Source organism: Protomyctophum parallelum, assembly GCF_964188405.1.
Source record: "Protomyctophum parallelum genome assembly, chromosome: 7".
In the NCBI taxonomy this organism is placed as follows: Eukaryota; Metazoa; Chordata; class Actinopteri; order Myctophiformes; family Myctophidae; genus Protomyctophum; species Protomyctophum parallelum.
The window spans coordinates 6,137,240-6,158,226 of NC_139705.1; the positions used below are offsets into that span (position 1 = coordinate 6,137,240).

The window sequence follows — 20,987 nt, forward strand, 5'->3', positions numbered from 1 at the left end:
GAAATATAATATATTATCACAATTTTGGTCTAACAGGGTCTAAAACATGGAGGCCTACTGTCATTTAATTAATGTTCTTGCATTTCCTCAACTACATATTATTTTATAGATCGCACAGGCTCGCAGCCTGTCTCATCATATGATTTAGGTTTTGGGTTTTAGGACCATCAATCAAGGTTTTTGATTGATTGATTGATTTATTAACAGTTTGCAGAATTACAGTCTATACATTTCAAGCACAACTCAATACAAAAACTGTTAACAGTGAGTGGACGACACCAGGCATAAAGCATTACACTTGTTTACAATAGGGCCCGCCACCATTTACAATTCATCAAAACATTTAGAGACGGTATAGTGCAGTTCCTTATGGTCAGCCAAATGAGTTTGTAGGCTTTAGACGGAGATTTTTAAAACTATATATTTTTGGAAACCTTATAGCCTAATGAATCAGAAAATGTTTGTTGCCATTTTTTTCGAGGTCGGTAAAGCGGCCATCTTGGAACTTTAAAAATGGCTACTTTCAAAAACGAATTTCTCAATATCTCGCCTACTAAATGACCTAAAATCAAGATTGCAGTGGTTAAATCTACATTTTTGGGGGCAAGGAATCCAATGGAGCCGACTACATTGTAAATGAGACATGTATGGGTGGGTATTTTGCATTTTTACATGATCAAATGGTATTATTCTGGTAATCTGGATATGTATATCTTCCAAACAATGGAATATTTCACAAACACTTTATCACATCTCTCAAAAGACAGGAGACAACTTGAATCAAGACAAAGGGACCTTTAATCAAGAACTTAACAAAAAAATCACACCTGTGTGAAGTGAGGGGCGCTCTTGTCATCGTACATCATCATGACGTAGTACACTATGACATCATCAGACACTATGACGTAAAATTCTCAATTCAGGACAAAGTTTGTGAACATACACTAAAAGCTGGACCTAGGAGGGGATAGTGCCCCTCAAAAATCCAACATATCCCATAATATCTGTACATTGAACGTTCAATGAACTCTAACAAACATGTCCAACATAATATCCATCAAAATATAATATAAATATAAAAAACATAACAAAATGATGGATTCTGGTGCAGGGAGGAGCTCAGTTGTGACTGGTTTCAGCTGGCCGTCCTTGTCCTTCTGGTAGCCGTTCTGTAGTGGGTCAAGGAACACTTGCTGAGCGATGTCAGCCTGACCCCACACGCTGGCCTGGATATGGGCCCTTAGGACATGCTGCTTGAGGGCACCAAGTGTGGGTGGAAGCTTCTCACTTTCTGCCATGTGTTTGCAGAAAAGATGCCACCTCAGTTCAGGGATATTGTCGATTTTGATCCCTTTCGGAGAGTATGCAGTGCAAACAAACGTCGCTAATCGAGAATGAAGATCCTCTGTCACTTTCCTAGTCTGTGAAAGCATTTGAAGAGCCTTAACGGCATGGTCATCTGCTTTTAGGTAGATGCTCAGCCAGGTAGCTTTGCCTATTCTAGAAAAGCGCCCTGTGTTGTCTGCTCCTGTAAATGCATGAAACGCTGGCAAAGCTTTTGCTCGATCTGCAACAAGAGCATTCCATATTGGCTTCACTTCCAAAATCCCAGATACCATGGAAACAGATGTATTTTGCAGCAGGATTTCATAATTTGCAACAACCAACACAAGTACATCTGTGTCCGGGGAGAAGAACATGAGCTGTGCACTGGAAAGGTTGCGACGTGAAGCCAGAACTGCATGGTGGATTAACAAGGTGTCTGCTTCTTCGTGGTTGTTGCCTTCAAAGTACAATCCACTGTTGCTCTCAGTGTGACCTGCAGCAGAAGCGATGACAAGCTTGGGGGACTCTTGGCTGTATTCAATGGTCTTTGATGCCAGATACTCTGTCAGATCCGCTTTTGTTTGGTCATGTGAAAGTAAGCGGCTCATTGGAATGTTCTTGATGCTTGTGTCGTCCCTGATTTGATGATTTGATTGGATGGGATGGTGGTTGTCCAAAAGCTGACAAAGAAGCCACCAACAGTAGTCACAGTAAAAGATTTAAGTGTATGGTTCTACGGTAGACTGATGTCCCTAACCAGAGACTACGATGAGGTGATTCTGGTTTTTGATACCTACAAGGCTGATTCTTTGAAGCACATCACAAGAGAGAAAAGAAAAAAAGGAAAGGATCCAATTCAATATCAAATCAGGGACGACACAATCATCAAGAACATTCCAATGAGCCGCTTACTTTCACATGACCAAACAAAAGCGGATCTGACAGAGTATCTGGCATCAAAGACCATTGAATACAGCCAAGAGTCCCCCAAGCTTGTCATCGCTTCTGCTGCAGGTCACACTGAGAGCAACAGTGGATTGTACTTTGAAGGCAACAACCACGAAGAAGCAGACACCAGCGTTTCATGCATTTACAGGAGCAGACAACACAGGGCGCTTTTCTAGAATAGGCAAAGCTACCTGGCTGAGCATCTACCTAAAAGCAGATGACCATGCCGTTAAGGCTCTTCAAATGCTTTCACAGACTAGGAAAGTGACAGAGGATCTTCATTCTCGATTAGCGACGTTTGTTTGCACTGCATACTCTCCGAAAGGGATCAAAATCGACAATATCCCTGAACTGAGGTGGCATCTTTTCTGCAAACACATGGCAGAAAGTGAGAAGCTTCCACCCACACTTGGTGCCCTCAAGCAGCATGTCCTAAGGGCCCATATCCAGGCCAGCGTGTGGGGTCAGGCTGACATCGCTCAGCAAGTGTTCCTTGACCCACTACAGAACGGCTACCACAAGGACAAGGACGGCCAGCTGAAACCAGTCACAACTGAGCTCCTCCCTGCACCAGAATCCATCATTGAGATGGTCAGATGTCAGTGTAAAGCAGACTGCTCTTCACACAGATGTTCGTGCAATTCAGTCGGGCTCCCCTGCACAGAACTCTATCAGTGTAGCTCTGACTGCCAGAATGAGGAAGACTGTCGTGATATCACATATGCAAGTGACAGTGATGACAATGAAAATGATGGAGATTAGCTTATGTAGACAACAGCCTGTGTTTTTCAACAACAACAGACAATGAGAGATTGTACATTTTGTTATGTTTTTTATATTTATATTATATTTTGATGGATATTATGTTGGACATGTTTGTTAGAGTTCATTGAACGTTCAATGTACAGATATTATGGGATATTTTGGATTTTTGAGGGGCACTATCCCCTCCTAGGTCCAGCTTTTAGTGTATGTTCACAAACTTTGTCCTGAATTGAGAATTTTACGTCATAGTGTCTGATGATGTCATAGTGTACTACGTCATGATGATGTACGATGACAAGAGCGCCCCTCACTTCACACAGGTGTGATTTTTTTGTTAAGTTCTTGATTAAAGGTCCCTTTGTCTTGATTCAAGTTGTCTCCTGTCTTTTGAGAGATGTGATAAAGTGTTTGTGAAATATTCCATTGTTTGGAAGATATACATATCCAGATTACCAGAATAATACCATTTGACAGTGATGGGCAAGCTACTTGGAAAATGTAGTAAGCTACACTACCAGTTACTCTCTATTAAATATAGCTCAACTACAAATAAGCTATCCCCAGATAATTGTAGCAAGCTACACTATAAGCTACATGGCAAAAGTAGCTAGCTACATGGACACTACTTTTTTTTTAATATTTTTTATCAACTTAATGATCAAGTTTCCACCGAACAAATAGCCTAATAGGCAGGCAAAAATGCTGAGTTTGATTGTTTATTAAAAAACAAACTGGAAACAAGCCCTCTGTCTGGCTTTTGGTGTCAACTTTTTCACATTTACTTGTATTAATGTACCTTGCGGTGTCAGGTGCCAGCTGATTCATGTGTTCAGTGTTGGGAAAGTTCTTTTTTTTATTAACTATAGTTCAATTTTTTTTAAAGGTATATTCAGTGATTTCACTTAATTCAAATATCACTTATTTTTTTGTTTTGTTGTGATAATCCTCCCTACTATAGAGTCGGAGTGTGCTGGCCATATAAGGAGTTCCTCCCCGTCCCCAGTTAACCCCTGGGGGTCAAAAAACCTTAGGTTTTGTTTTTGACTCTCTATCCTGATTGGACGAAAGGCTGGGTCCCACAGCCAAAAACGAAACCTACGGTTTTTTGAGTGAAATCACTGAATATACCTTTAAAGGAACTAATTCAGTTCATAATTCAACATTTTGAACTAAAGTTCATGGTTCCAAAAAATTAACGATTTTAGTTATTTTTTGTTCTTTTTTTTTAATTATTATTATTGCCACAGCCTAGCCATTTGCGCACCAGCTGAGACTAGCTGACCCAGGTCACTAGGTAAAACAGTGCCTCGGGGAGGCACTGTTTTACCGAATATTTGAGGATGGGATACTCAGATTGAGAGAATGCTGACAGGCACTTAAATGAGATGTTAATGTCCTGTAGGTAGACTTAGAAATAAAACTAGTGTTGACTAATCAATACAAGTGGCTCTTATTTTGATGGGGCAGTTTCTGCACAAGAAGTCCGTTTGACTTGTAAACAAGCTACGATGAATGAGCTGTCAAAGTACTACTTCGCTAAACCACGTTAGCGATCAAATTTACAATATGAAAACTTTCACTTAGACAATAATGTAGGTTACACACACTGGAATTAAACATGGAACCTGCAGGCAGCATTAGGTGAGTAATTCACTGTGTTGTGCTAGAGATAAAAGCCAAAGGACAGCTGCTGCGTGGGATCCTCTTGCTGCTTAACAACATAACTGTCAGACTCTTATCTAAACCAACCAATCATGGATTTTTTCCCCCACAAAACTTTATTTAACAGTCAATTTGTAACTTATAGCTTTTGTTGAAAGCTACGTCACTACTTGGGTCTAAAAATAGCTACACTACAAAAAACGCTACTTGGTTCAAAAGGAGTGAAGCTACCATCAAGCTACTGATAAATGTAGTTAAGCTATGTAGCTTCGCTACTTGTAGCTAGCTACTGCCCAACACTGCCATTTGATCATGTAAAAATGCAAAATACCCACCCATACATGTCTCATTTACAATGTAGTCGGCTCCATTGGATTCCTTGCCCCCAAAAATGTAGATTTAACCACTGCAATCTTGATTTTAGGTCATTTAGTAGGCGAGATATTGAGAAATTCGTTTTTGAAAGTAGCCATTTTTAAAGTTCCAAGATGGCCGCTTTACCGACCTCGAAAAAAATGGCAACAAACCTTTTCTGATTCGTTAGGCTATAAGGTTTCCAAAAATATATAGTTTTAAAAATCTCCGTCTAAAGCCTACAAAATTACATAAGGAACCGGACTAGTACGAACATACGCAACTGCATCTTTTTCTCCGTCAGGCACGCTACGGTAGTGTCTCACTGTGAATTCAAATGAGCTGACGTGTGACGTCACCACCAGCCTACCATTCTCATGCAGCGGTCTCGCGGTCTGCTGCTGCTCGGGTCTGTTTGATTGAAGCAGCTCCCGTCAATCGTAGTACTAGCAGTAGGACTGTGAGCACACAGCCGGCCGGGGAGAGACTAATCATCAGAGGATCACAGGATCGGATTCACAACACTACAACGACTGCATCATTCTACCCAGGAAATGAAACCCGTATTCTAATCGTGAAAACTTCAATATAGTCCTAAAATGACGGTGGATTTTGAAGAATGTATTAAAGATTCACCCCGGTTTAGGTAAGAACATTTTCGTGTTGATGTCTTGATGATCATCTGCGTAACTCTCTTGCCAGCGAACTGGACGCACTACACACGAATGCAAGCTGTAACAAAACGTGCTGTATTTTTTATTATTCTAGCAGCGTTTGCTTTGACTACAGTCACACCATATAAAAAATAATTGACCCAGCCGGGTCGTTGCAGACTGACAGCTTTTCCTACCTTGAAATTTGATTTGCGCATGCCTAATAGCTGTGTGGTGTGTGCCAGTGTGTGGATCGATAGGCCTACATGTTGTATTATACAAGCCTACTAATGTAGGCAAACAGGTAGGCCTATCCAATATATTAAACTGACAACATTTCTAAGTACTGTGTCAATTTAAATTAGTCGGACTTGGCAACATCGGAGCATCTCCAAGACTCCAAGTCATCCATCAGGCACACAGTTCTAACAGTAGGCTATGCATGAGGGTGAGCGCCCTGACTTATCACATGCATTCTCTGACTAGGCTAACTGGAGGGCAGCATCGGGAAATGCGAGTCATATTCTCGTATGAGTTAAATGAATCATGCCATGTATCTGTATGTAGCCTGTGTACTATGCCCTCTCTCTGTATTATGTATAGGCGGCCTACCAGTTAGCAGCACATTAAACATTAGGTGAGACCGTGAGAGGTAACTGGTAACTAACTAAAATTAATCTGTTGGCCATCAAATTAGAGTAGTAGGCTATATTATTGCAAGCCATTTTGTGTTGTGTTTTCCATTCCACTAGTCACTATAGTGTCTGATTGACATATGCGACATGTGGGTGTTCTGAAGCAAGTATAAGAGAGTGATGACTGATCCCTCACCATGTATGGTCAACGTCTATAGGTCAAGGACCAGATGTATTTAATGTTTTATGTCATTGAACAAACGGACTTCCGTTTTTAATTAACTGTTCTCATGACACTGAAATACTCACAGAGGAGGCAGTTCAAACAGTGTCACTAACCATTGGATCAGAGGAAGCTGAACGGTTCCATGCACAGCCTCATGCTCTGACTGCTGTGCGCTCACAGCACCAAAGGTTAGATAAATAGCATAGGAATTCCTCTACGCCCACATCTCTCCCCTAGACCTGGCCTGCGCTCTCCCCTAGCTCTGCATGCCTCTGAGGAGCCGAGATCCTTCCAGACTGTGTGGGGTGTCTCAGCTCCTGCCTGCCTGCTAAAGCCTGCTGAGCCTGGGTCCTTTTACATATTGTGTGCGTACGTGCGTGCATGTGCGCGCATGCTCCTAGAGATAGAATCTCTGCTCCAAATCAAAGACTTCCAGACTTGGTAACAGCACCTTAATGACTGCCATCTGGCCTGGAGAAAGGCAGACCGCAGGAAGTGCAGAGTGAAGAGTATTTACACAAACCTTCTCTCTCCATGTTTACAGTATGTGCTAAAGAGCATGTCTATTATCGAGATGAGCTACAAGCAAACTCGTCACCTAAGCTATCTTTGAGGTACCTTTGCCGAAATGCCCCATTCCTTTCTCTCATAATATACTTAAAAATGCAGGCTAAAGTCATCACTTATTTGGTCAAGGGCAATGCTGTGACTGTTGAATGAACATAATGCTTTCCCAGTATACTGTTTGGCTCACACTATCTCAACGGCTGAAGAAGATCAAGTGGAGATGTTCTCATGTTCCATCTAAATCTGCTGTGAGCATTCCTCTCGTTCATTGTGAGGAGTTCTGAAGCTCTCGCGGCGCTGGCACGGCATGCGAGCGCAACGGATGGACATGAATGGCAATAGAGACGCGCTGTAAAAGCGTATTTTTCTGCCCACTGAAGCCTGTAACAGGGTTTTCAGAGAACATTCAAATGGCCCCTTTGTGGAGCATAAAGCTGTGTTAAGTGTTACGCAACAAACCCCGGAGGTGTATAACCAGAAGGAAGCGCATGGCCCAGAAAAGAGGAAAATAGTGCCTTTTTCATATTTGGATATTTTGAGAGACACACTTCCCACATGTGTGAAAACATGCAGGATATCAGCTCCGCATGATTACCTCTCTTGTGCTGGGTTTGACTACTTGTTATGAGTTCACACACGACTTCCTCTAGGCAAGGCATGCTATGAAATGCCATAATCCATGATACAAATGTGTCTCCATTGTTGCACCTCTGTTCTTCCCGTCTGTTCAAAACGTTTGCCACGACACTTTCCAACTTCTGTGCAGAGATAGAGCAATATGGTGATAGAGTAATGCTATTAAAGTAGCAATATGAAGCAAATAATATTTTGTGGATAATGCTGTCGTGTGTGGATATGGTCAATGGTGCGAACGAAAAGAAAAGCCTGGGAATCGAGCCTAATGGTGCACAAACGTACCACTTTTTCAACCAGTTTTGGAGAGGTTCTCAAAGTGGGATCTGGGAAGTGGGGACCCCCATGATGGGGTTCTGGAGGAGGTGTCCCCAGCTGAATGACGGATAGCGTACTAAATGGAACCAAATGGAGTCTTTACTGGTCTGTAACTGAGAGTTATGGGGGTCCGAGGCCTGTACCAAACTGGCGGTCCTTGAAATAAAAAAGGTTTGAGAACCACTGCTCTATATGTCTGGCTCTTCAAGAGTTGAGCCGACAGATGCGAAGTTGCAGCCGCTTCTCTCCACATCTGTTTTGAGACCGTGGACCAGAATGATTACATGGCCACAGGATCGCATGTGTTTGTGTTTGCTGCAGCACAACACTGGCAACATGTAATGTTTGCGCTGACTTTTCCCCACCGACGCGCTAATTTGAGGTCACTGTCACATGCCGTGTCACAACATAATATTATCAATGGCTTTTCTCACTTTGAAAAGAATCATACAAAACAAAACCCTTGGAATGTACAGCGTGGCTCCATTGTGGATGTGATGTGACCAGCTGTCATCTTTATGACATCAACAGTCACATGGCTGTAAATTGGGCAAGATTTCTCGTGTGTGTGTGTGTGTGTGTGTGTGTGTGTGTGTGTGTGTGTGTGTGTGTGTGTGTGTGTGTGTGTGTGTGTGTGTGTGTGTGTGTGTGTGTGTGTGTGTGTGTGTGTGTGTGTGTGTGTGTGTGTGTGTGTGTGTGTGTGTGTGTGTGTGTGTGTGTGTGTGTGTGTGTGCTCACTATAGGCTATTTGAGACATTAGCTCTGGACGGACACACACAGATCCTCAATGAGAGTTGATGGATCATTGGTTAGTTTAGTAGTCACTATTAAGCCCAATTTTACCATATTCTATAGAACATTAGCAAAACGGTTGTATATTGAAATTTGAATGCCTCTTCTATTGAGCTTGAGAGAGTCTGCTGTATGCCATTTGGCGGGACGTCTGGCTTCCCCGATGCACCATGGCTGTGCCGCAAGCATTGCTTCAGCAGAATATGTCCATTGTCCAAATAGAGCGCATTTCTTCCGCTGTGAGACAGACTCTTTTCATTGAGTCTGAATGGCTAAGGGCAGAGAAACCCTGAGGACCCCCCCCCTCCCCATGGTGTCAGCCGGGCGTGGGGGGTGGGCGGGGTGCTGTTGTGAGGCTGCCTTCATGCCGACGGGCTTGTCATTGAGTCATGGCAAGCCTTCAGTAGGCAGAGAACAGCTTAGAGATAGACGAGGAGAATCCCAGGCCACTGAGGGCAGTGACCTGTGGCGTATTACCGCCTCCGCTCTGTGTCTCCAGCGTCTGTCTGTGGTAGAGCGACTGATCGGATGGATGCGTGACCCAAAGTCAGATGACACAAGAGCATGTCAGATTCCAGGAGTTGCCGGCTTCTGCTGCTGCTGCTGCTGCTGCAGAGGAATGCAGAGCACGTGGCACAGTTTCCTACTGCTCTATGAACGATAACAATTGAGCTTTAGGTTTGCCAACAATCGGTAGAATAAAATAATAATTTAATCTTTTTTTTGTACGATGTATTTTTGGGGGTTTTTTCTGCCTTTTTATTCGATAGTGTACAGTATGGTGACAGGAAATGGGGGAGAGAGATGCGGGGCGACACATGGCAAAGGTCGTCGGAATCGAGAGTCGAACCCGCGACACGCCGTCAGGCTGGCTTAGCAGCCTAGGTGCCCGGACCGCTACACTAGCTGCATGGGCCAAAATCATTTATCTTTTTGAGTACAAGTATTGCATCATGTAGTGCATCATGATTTGTTGTACTGGTCAGAAGCTGCCATTTTCAATTGGGGACAATATGTAATGCTGGCTCTAAGATTGTAGCATGTCTTGTCTAATTTCTTCTCAGTCAGGCTCCATCCAGCTGCGGTTTGATTTCAATACAGAATACACCACATATCTCATACCTTTTTGCTGTAACACACTTGTAGCCAAGCCAGGACCTCCCACTCACCCACCATCCATCCATCCACCCACCCACTCAGTCATTGACCACCCTGAATGCGGGAAAGGATACTGTTCCTAACGCGCCTTCCTGACAGTCTTTTCACACAGGGCTATGTCCTACTAGTCCCTCCCAGTTTCAGCTCAGGCCCTGTAGCAGTCATGAGTTATTCCAACCATCAGGTGTGCGTGTTGTGATTGACAGATTATCCAGCTAAGCATGCATTGTTTTTGGATTTATTTCTTATATGAGGGTGGTGCAGGATAAGCTGGAAGAGATTTCTCCTGCGTGGCTATGTTGTTTCTACTCTATTTAATACTGACTCCTTATTCCATTTGAAGTCTCTGCAGTTACGGTAGTTGCCTTCTGTTCAGCCAAGGGTATACCCCCCAAAACCCTCACTTACGCCAGCAATGGTGGGGGTCTGGGGGACACTATTATTCAAATTGAAAAAGCACTACTCTGACATATAGCTGGCCATGGTCGCATCCATAACTCCGCCCAGTGGTACTGTACATGGTACATACTGTACTGTATACAGCAGTCACACCAGCTACACGACACACAAACACAAATCGTGTGCCGTGGTACAATGTGAGTTGGTAAAGCTGTAAAGCTGAGGATGTATATTTTTAGAGACATGGAAAATGGTAGTCGCGATGCTTGTTGTGACACAAAGACACTTTGCTCTGTCCTGCTCCCACCCTTTTGATATTTGGATATTAGAATTTTCACCGTTGTGATTTAATGACTGAGAGAGTGACGCAGGCTTGCCTACAGGCACTTTTCTACCATCCTGTTAAACGGGTGTCAGCAAACTGAACTCCCTTCCCTTATATACACTGGAGCTGACAAGTCCAGGTAATGAAAGTGACAGGGATTAAGTTCACAGTTTGATAGCAGTGTGTCTTAATCTGGGATTAGCCCACATTCCTCTCCTCGAGCCCCCCATGGCAGGGTGTCACAGTCACACACCTGCAAATGTCCAACTGGTGTCACCCAGTGCATGCGCGTGCCGTGCCGTGCAGTGCACAGCCCCTTGCTGAGAAGAGAGGATGGGGTACCAGTGGTACCAGTGCAACTGCAGGGCAGGCTGAATGAGAAGCTTTCATCTTATTTTCAAACGAGAACAGATGAAGGGCATCTTCACAGCTGGAGCCTCGGAGCTCAACATGGATCTCGCCGAGGCAATTGGAGGCTAGAACAGCCACTGGAGCACATCATGTCAGATTGTTAGTGTGTGTGTGTGCAGGAAATCCTGTAAGAATCCTGTGGAATTCTATGCTGTTATTAAAAAGAATCAGGTGATATTATTCATATAAAAACAGGCTAATGATACCGCTTTGATATTTAGATACCTAATATTTTTGAGCGGTGCTAGCCCCTTATGCCCAGCTTTGAGTGTTTGTGTAAACACAAACATTGAAGACAAACGTGTGTAAACACAAACATTGAAGACAAACGTGTGTAAACAAACATTGAAGACTAAAGTGAGGACGCAAATTGTGATTGGCCAGAATGAGATGATGTTAGTATGATCCTAAAATTGTACAAAATATAAATCTTATGTTTATTTTGTCACAGATTAACCACTTAAACTGTATTTTTCTTTACTGTATTAATTCATAAGACACACATTGTTTGAAAATGTTTGCTGATGGTGTGTCCAAAACGGGGACGCCAGGTTGACAGGGGTTCCATTTTATTGTGTTTCTGGTTTAATAAAATGAGCAGAGAGTATAAGCCGTGGTGAAATGGCTCTGGGATGCAGCGATGATGTCACCCCCTAAGCCTTTTGTGTGATGGAGGGGGAACTCTCTGCATGGAGCCCTGGCCATGTCTGTCGCTCTCATTTCATGTTGATGAATAGCAAGACGTTTCACACACTGCACACACAAAGAGCTGTGTGGAGCAGCGCGCTGCATGCTGATCAGCGTGTTAATCTACTTCTATTAGACGTCCTTCTAGGTGATAAAGAGACCTGGGATTTGGGCCAGCACAGACGGGGACACTTGCTTTATAGATCCCTGACCGAGGGCAGATCTTTGGGGCGGATGCTGATGCTTGATTTTTGGAGATCAGTTTGAAAAAGTTTGATTTGATTAAAGTTTCCGTTTTGAGATTTGAGAACATTTAACTAAAATCAAATAATGACCCTATGGGCAAGAGTCGTCGGTCCGACTTTAGACTCTCTCTCCCGCCACCACCATCCGCTGAGTGGGTGAACAGTTTATTAAGTGCTGTGAAATTGAATCGTATTGCTGACTGTAGCCTGTCATTCTTGTGTAATTCCGGTCGCCTCTCTTTCACCCCAGCCCTCCGGTATTGCCACAGGTTGTGTCACGTGTGCATCTGTCTAGGTCGTCCTCCGAAGAGCCCTCCCTCCATGCTGTGTTTTAGACATTGAATCAGCGCTATGGTAACCTGCTGAGCCTTAAATGATTCAGTGCGTACTGACATTAGTATTCCTATCCACAACCTATGCGGTGAAAGGACCTAATGATGACTAATGTGAAGCTGGGTGGGCGGAAAACAAGCTGGACCAGTAAATGTTAAAGAACACAGATTTTAAGCCCTGTCAATTTAGACCCTCTGGGCTTTTAGTCTTACACTTACAGTATATACAATTATATAAAGTCATCATTTTGTATCCCCCAGTAGATTGGATTTTGGTATTCTAGAACAAACATCAGATCTCAGTTCAGTATAGTGCTTTAATAGGTATCAGATGTCTCATAGTGTTTAGAGAGGAAAATGAGGAAAATGTACTTTTCCTCCTGATAATGTACCAGGAGAGCTCTGATTTCAACCAGAGACAAACCCAATCATGGGGTTTGCCACAGAGTTTGTAAGCGCATTATGTACATCTAAACTGTAGGTGTCTATTGGTATTGGGTAGGATGTTGGCATTATTATGACACAGACCAGAGATCTTTGGCTTAGTGTAATATTAGAGCACACCATGGTCCATGGACCACAGCATCTTACTTTGCAAATGGCATAATTCCACGCCCACTTCCAGTTGTTATGTAACCGTCCCACAGCTATCAGTCTCCCCTCTTTCCATTGCTATGTTTTCACACATTACATCTCAAATGATCAGACGTCACTACCCACGATTCCAGAACGCAACGTATTACGCATTAGTATCATCTGTGGACCTTTTGATGAACCTTTGTGACCCATGCTGAGTTGAGTTAAGCCAGGGATGCAACGTGACTCCGTGGATGATTGCTGGCTGCCGTGTGAGATAAGACTATAATTCTGAATCATTTAATATAAATGGCCTGACTCCCCGGTGGATTATCCATACCATTAATTTGCCAGAGCTGCAAGAACTGCGTGGCAGTTGTCCCATTCTACTCTTCTCTGAAGCTTCAAGAGCTTAGATTGTTTGAAATCGTTGTATCCCTGTCGAGTGGGTAACCTACAAATATTGTTCATAGGGGACGGGCATTAGTGAGGAGGTCTTACGCCCGTTTGACGTGTCTTTCCGTTTTCCGTCCACTTTGCTTTATATTTGAGATAAAACGCTCATTGGAAAATGTCCATTTTCCTGCCAGGACAGGACAGGACAGGACAGGACATGCAATGCCAGGACAGGACATGCCACGCCAGTGCATGGCGTCTCGTTGCTCGGCTGTCAGCTGTGCTTTAAACAAGTGGGAGTGGATTTGCCATTATGAAGGATTATACGGCCGCAGAATAATAAGGCTAACAGCAGCTCTGGAGAGACTGTCCTGTCCTGTCAGACAATAATTGCACGTTTGGGTACCATAGTCCTGTGGCTATAGCTGAGGCTGTACATTAATGCCTGATGTATACGTCACATGTCCGCCTTTTAAATCTGCTATTTTCGGTGCACCCCACCTCCCTACGACGGAGCATAAATTAAGCATTGCTATGTCCCTAGTTTTAGACTTCATCGTGCAGTTGCTCTGCTACACCCAGTGAACGCCTATAGACTTATTTGTTGAAGATATGCGTTTGTGATATGCGTTTGTGTATCTTGTGTTTCATTTTACGACAGTATATGTACATTACAATATAAGGGCTTACCAGTTGAATGTGTGTGTTTCATGGGATGACTGGAGTGACACGCACGCACACACGCACACACGCACACAGCTTTACAATAATATGTATGGCTTACCAGTTGGGGCTGACAGGAGAGTTACGAGTAACAGATTTTGCTGTGTAATGGAATGTCTCTGAAATGCTTCCTCTGGTGAACACCAGTCTCGTGTGGGAAAGGGGGTGGGGGGCCTTTCCAGGTGTGTAAACATGACCTTTTGCCCCCAGGACTCAGGCAGGACCTGCTTGTCCCATTCATGTCCATTTATCACCCCCATGGCTCAGGAAACGTGACGTTATTATTGATAGCAGTTTGGGATTTCAAGCCATCCAACTTTCTCTGTCATTTTAAATGCAGTGCATAACAGGACAAAAAGACTCGTTTCCCGTCCCTCTGTGTCGGTGGGTTCTCCCAAGGTGGCCCTTGGGAGAATGTGATTGGCATTTTCTTGGTCTCCCATTTCACACAGCTTTCCAGCTATGCTGTTTTCCCCCAAAAGCATAAGGGACAGGGAGGAGGAGAGAATTGAAGTTGCTTCCCGAGTTCAGGTCTACAGGCTCCGGTTCTGCTCAGTTTTGAAATGCTGAATCACACGGTGTGAAACTTAAGAAGAGCATCTGTTTTAGATTTCTCTCTCTCTCTCTCTCTCTCTCCCCCCCCCCCCCCCCCCCCCTTTGCTTTCCTCTGTGAGTGATTGGGGGGGGGGGGGGGGGGGGGGGTGTTAACTTCCTGTTTGTGGCTTGGCCTCGACTGGGTATAGAGTAGGGACCGGTCAGGAAATGCGTCAGGTTTGTGAAATATTCAAAAAAAAAGTGAAGACTGATGAGGTCGCTGACTCCCTCTGTGCCTCGACCCACCCTGTCTCCACTGGGCTGAGCCTGAGTCACTGTGGAATCCTGACTCTGCGTCCAGGATCCGCGTCACGCAGAACTTGGAAGTTTTAATTTAACTTTGAGAGCAGATCTGGACTCTTATGGATCCAATTGGTTCTATTTGTGCCCACTCAGAGTTACAGACCTGTAATAGTTATCTATTGATTATTGGCATTGCTTGGAAACTAAAATCAAATTAAACCTTTTGTAATCAAATAATCTATTTGGAAATGGACTGTCTTTTTTTGTCAAATGATTATTTTACTATTCTGTCAAATTGAAAAAAGAATTAAGAATTATGACAATAATCATTTTGCTGCTGTAACCAACATACAACCTTTAATAGCTGTCTTCTCTGTACTTTTCTGATATTAGCAGTGTGTTGTTTTTATGGTTATTAACATACGGTATACTTACTGTAGAGAGATAAGCCTGAGTTAACTCATTATGCATCGTTTTCTCTGGGGACTGTGTGGTTCAGTGTACACACCAATGAGCCATGACGGAAACTCAGTTTTTTTCCTCTCCCATTTGTATACTTGGGATCTATTCTCCCCGAGAAGAACAAGATGGAATTCTCAAGAGAACCATTGTTATTGCCGTTTTTCACCATGGCTAACCGAGGAGAGACAGCTATCTCACGCATCATTTCACTTATGGCACATCATATGTCAAGGTTGATTATCTGCCATTCTGCCTTGCCATTGAATCTACCCCCCTCATATCATCCTGTCAGGGGGCTCACACAGCAGTACGTACAGTAGCACATTATGTTTTCTCAAAGAATAGCCTCGCTGTTGCTAACCTAGATACTTTCCACATCTGAAGATGCTGGTGCAAGACCATATAAACCAGAAGCCGCAGTGTATAGGTTTTAGCCAATGCATTATCTGGGTTACCCCTCCCTTTCCCTCGTTTCTGTCAGCTTGTTATGCTTTCTCCATCACAATGGCAAGGGCTCTGGTTCCATTCTACACTGGTTGACACGGATGTTTCATCAACATCCTGATGGGACGGGGTCTTACTGAGGGCAAACACATTGACGTCAGGGGCACAGTACTGACTCCAGGCCAAGAGGAAACACCTGGGGGAAGGATGGGAGGAAGTGGCAGGACCTTCAACCTCTCCCGTTGTCTCTTGACACTCTCTCGGCCTGCTGCGTGAACCATAGCGTTTACTGAGACGTCGGGGTGATATATGAGTGTGTAGCGCGAGCGGGGCAGCAGCTTTGGATGCCTGTGTAAACTATGAGTCTGCTGTTTAGACTGTGTCTCAAACTTTGGTGTGAACTGAGCGAGGCATAGAACCGCGCGTGTTGATCCCCATCTCTGCTTTTGCAAGCATGCGTGTACAAAAGGAAAAGAAAATGAGGACCTAGAGCTTTGGTTATCTTGTTAATTTGTGCTCTAAAGTGTGCTCAAACTTAAAACGCCTGTCGGCGAGACCCATATGGAAGCAGTCTCTGCTCTTTTCAGCATGGCCGTTGTTTCTGCGACTTCCATCTCTCCCTGAATGTTTTTCAGACAGGAAAGAGCCGTATGCTTCACGCGTCTGGTATGTCTTTCTAGTGTGAGCCAAGCTGCATGTTTAACCCACAAAAATGCTGGGAAGAGCTCCCAGCTCAGCCCTACCATCACCATCCACCGCTGCTGGACATGGTTGCAGTCGACGGCAGTTTCTCTACGTGGGTTCCACCTTCCAGGGGATCTAAATCAATTTGACCACATTTAACATTAATATTGACACAAAACACAAAACACTTTCAGAATTCAGATGGCGGCCCACCACAGCCAAATACATTTGGCGGTCCTTTTTTAATTCAGCTATTTCACCAACATGTCAGCAGGGGAGGGTACGATGTAGGATTGGCTAATTGTGGCAGTCACTCTCCCCTGCACCCATTCACTCAGGCGGACGCCCAGAAAGAGGCTGCGTTTGGCCATGTGTCTTTGGGTCTCATTGTCCGTCTCCTTACAATAGAACATTGTCTGGGCCAATTCTCACAGATGAGGCATTTGCCGGCTTCGGTGCGTGAGTTTTCGTCTCTCGCTCGATACGATCTTTGAATTTTTTTTTACATGACATTGCAGTCATGTTGGACCACCCCGTTGTATAATATTATAAACTCACACTGCCAGCCAAGATGTCTCACGCCATTCCTTGAACGTTCAGTTTGTTTCTGCCTGTTATTTTTCGGATCACTCTCACCCTAATAGTTCCGTCTTATCTACCATTTCTCCAAGAGAGGCGTCTTCTATATCGATAAACACAGCACTTATTGAGACTCAAGTGATAAGGCGCTCCACATGGGTGCACTCAATGAAGCGCTCGTTACCAGCAGCAGTGTGTCATTCAGACGATGCTTCTCGTTAGTTTTGGTGTCATTAGTCGGCAGAGAAATGACGCAAGCTGAAAGGGTTGACCTCTGTCACAGTTTCCTTACATGACAGCTTTTGTTGTCCAGCTCTGTTTCCTGTCTGAGCCATTTTCCCAGTGGTCTGCACTCTGCAGTGGCCTTATGGCGGGACCTCTCCAACACTGATGGGGTACACAGCTAGAGCCCACACTGCATTATACATAGTGCGCATACTGTGCAACTCATCTGGTTTGTCTATTGCATCATGGTGTCTATCCCAGCAGGTTTGCCTTGAAGCCTAATGGCAGATAATAATAATAATGATCCTTCAGTGATTATAAAACTACCCTTCTGTAAATAGATCTGCCATGAGTTGATGATGAATTAATTCATTCTGTGTGTGATGATGTGGATGTTACTGAAATGCTGTCTGATCAACCAGTCAAATGATCTCTCTCTCTCTCTCTCTCTCTCTCTCTCTCTCTCTCTCTCTCTCTCTCTCTCTCTCTCTCTCTCTCTCTCTCTCTCTCTCTCTCTCTCTCTCTCTCTCTCTCTCTCTCTCTCTCTCTCTCTCTCTCTCATATAATTTCGCACATAATTTCTGTCTTACACAAACATTAAATTCCCATTGACAATCAATGTATTTGTCGCATTCGTAAGCCAATAATTTGATGACCAGCTCCCAGACACAGAGTCTCATTTGCTAAGCATTTTGAGGCCGTGAACTATCCCTTTCAAGTTAACGTTTATTTCTATGTATTTTAGTGTTGTCCTTGCTTACTGTAAGTCAGTTTATTGTATTGAGTTGTACTTTAAATGTACTGTAATTCTGCAAACTGTTAATAAATCAATCAATCAAAAAACTCTGAATTAACCCATTCTGACCGGGCACCCATTTTGGTGTTGGCATCATGTTATGATTTAGCTATTGAAAAATAGCAGATCTACAAGCTCATAGCGCGCCACCGAGTTGCGCGCTACGAGCTTGTAGGTCTGCTATTTTTGAAAAATCGAAGAACGACTGACATTTTTTAGAATCTGATCTCAGGTCAGAATGGGTCGATCAGACCAGTGTGTGTCCAGTGGAAAACCTCGTATGAATCTGATCTCAGTTCAGAATGGGTTAAGAGCATCTGCGCTAAATGCCAAAAATTGTCTTTGGGATCTCCAAAATGACTTCACCCACCACTACACTGTTGCGTCGCACAACTCCAGTCCATAGTCACAAGGTACTGTACTTATGGCAGTATTCCCATGCATTGTGTGTTTTGTTCCTTCGTTTTTCTGCATTCCACTTCAACTGCCAAAGAAATGTACTGTCAGCAGGAAGGACAGCAGGGCAAAAGATCAACATGTCAGTGTAACGCAGAAGTCCAAAACCATTACTTTTCAGGAAATGGAAAATGGATCACTTCATTGTACTTATTATTTAGTCACGCGTGCTTGTTAATACTTTTTCATAGGTTGAATAATTCTAAAACCCACAGATGCCCCATCTGTATCCAGCCCCTACAAGCCAGAAAGCCTAGGGGGAAACACCGCCCCGGGGGGTGGTATTGAGTATGGACCACCAAGGTTTGAATACATTCCCAAGTATTTTGGGGCTGAGTGGGGAGGGGACATGTGACCATGCAGATTTGTTCACATCTGGTGCACTGCTTTTTTTTTTTTTACAGAATGTCTTTGTAGTCTTAAGTGCTTTACAGAGTCGAACGTAATCGACGCAAGAAGCACTAAGCAACGGCGGGTGAGAGACATGTCTCCCCTCCAGTTCGTCCCTTGCGTGATCCGTCGGTCTAGGGGCAAACCTCACGCAACGCAAGGCAATGACGCAACGCAGCTCAGCGCAGTCGGAGAAAAGTACCCCTGGCCACCTTTTTATTTTTTTATATATTTTTTTATCCCACGATTTTGTAACCCATTTTTCACCCCTGTGTCAATCATCTAATGTGATCCTGGGCTCTACAGTCTACACACCCTCCACCAACCTAGTCCCCATATATGGGGGACATGGAGAGAGCAACAGACTTGAACTCATGCTTCCTTCATGCCTGAGTGTCCAAGTTGCTCCTTTACACCTGACAGGAAGGAGTTTCCCTGGTTGGACGTAGCGCGTGGAAGGAACACGTTATTCCAACCAGTTCCTTTCCCCTCCATCAGGCGCCCCGGCTGGCCAGGGGGAGGCAGTTTAGTGACCAGGATTACTGCATGTTTTTTGTGAGGGTACCTACCCTAGGGGACCTTCTAGCTGTGAGGCGACAGCACTACCAACTGTGCCACCGTGCGCCCTTCCCTGGCCACCTTTTGGCAGCAGAGGGCAAGAAGGCTTTTCCTCCTCTGCTCGACCCCTCTTTCTTGAAAGAGGATGACACTTCCGCCGGCGCGAGTTGTAAACGTAAACACGATCGGCATGGATAGATCAAATTGATATTTTTTTGACCAATCTCAACAATCGTTCACAGAGAATGTAAACTGATTTGTAAAGGGGCTCCAGGGGCTTTAGAATGGGCACACGTCCCCGAGCCATGCAGTTACAAATCCCCTGACGATTCCCAGTTTAAGCATTGGCCCTGAACCCAGTGTGCCACCAGTAGTCCACCACCCGTTAAACCCTCCATCTCTGACGAACAGCCAGGCTGCAACAAATAACAGACGTCCCTCTGGGACCCACAGAATAATGGCTGTGCTATCAGGTTATCCAAACAATTTGGAAATGCTCTGAAAGGATGCTTGTAAGAAGCAACAATGGTGTTATAGAGTTACTGTTTTCTTCCCAGCAAGTACAATACAAAGAGACTTTTTTTCCAAGATTGATTTATTTAAATGTCCATCTGCGACACTGAAGTGTATCCATCCAGTCGTATTGAGTTCTTGAATGAAAGGCATTATTGTGCAAAAGACATCTGCTCCAAAGCTGCCTCGTCATCAGAGCTTTGACATTAGTGGAAAGGCTGACACAGGAAAGAATAGCTCCAAGTTAAGATACGGTAGGAGAGAAAAACATGTGACTTTCTGCCGCATATGGGTTATAATTTTGGGTGCCCGGGACGTGCTTTTATATGATTTTTAAATTGCACACTGACCAAGGACATCAAATATCTTGACATCCTCAAATTAATTCTGTTCCATTAGTCGAAGTACAGTATGGATTTGCTCAGGTCATGTCCCCTTAAATCTGCCTCTGCTCTGTCTGGACAGAGGCTAAAATTAGATGATCCAGATGTTTTGCCATTTCTGTGTAGCACAAAGCTCTAAGCCAGGACAGTTAACATGGCAACAATGTTATTGCCATTATTTTGGTATCGCAGAAACTTCTGAAGTCACTAAATGACTTCATATAGTCAAACAGTATTTTTTTTGACTAGAAACAGGGCTACTTGATTTAGCCACCTCTCATACATACAGTGTATCTGACAGAACTAAATTTGTTCTGTGGTTTTGCCTTTTATATTTCTCATTTACTTTAAGTTTCCAATGTCCTAGTCCCGTTTTCCACACTGCAGCAGAACAGTAGTTGAATGGATTGAATGAAAAACGGTCGGCAATGAGAGCCACAGCTGTCGCTATTGGTCAGAACGAGCGTCTGTGTCCATCTGACACGCTGTTCCCTGGATCCTGACTGTGAAGAATCGGAGGAGATGCCTG

At 44.0% G+C, this 20,987-nt stretch overlaps 1 protein-coding gene across 1 annotated transcript in view; it reads left to right on the plus strand.

Moving 5' to 3' along the window:
• The first annotated feature begins 5,482 nt into the window (after window positions 1-5,482).
• Window positions 5,483-20,987, plus strand: part of LOC310862228 (arf-GAP with coiled-coil, ANK repeat and PH domain-containing protein 3-like) — a 72,114-nt gene continuing 56,609 nt past the window's right edge. The window contains exon 1 of the mRNA XM_083770004.1: window positions 5,483-5,701. Within this exon, the coding sequence (XP_083626130.1) occupies window positions 5,655-5,701 (47 nt within the window). The 5' untranslated portion in view covers window positions 5,483-5,654. The remainder of the gene's footprint in view (window positions 5,702-20,987) is intronic.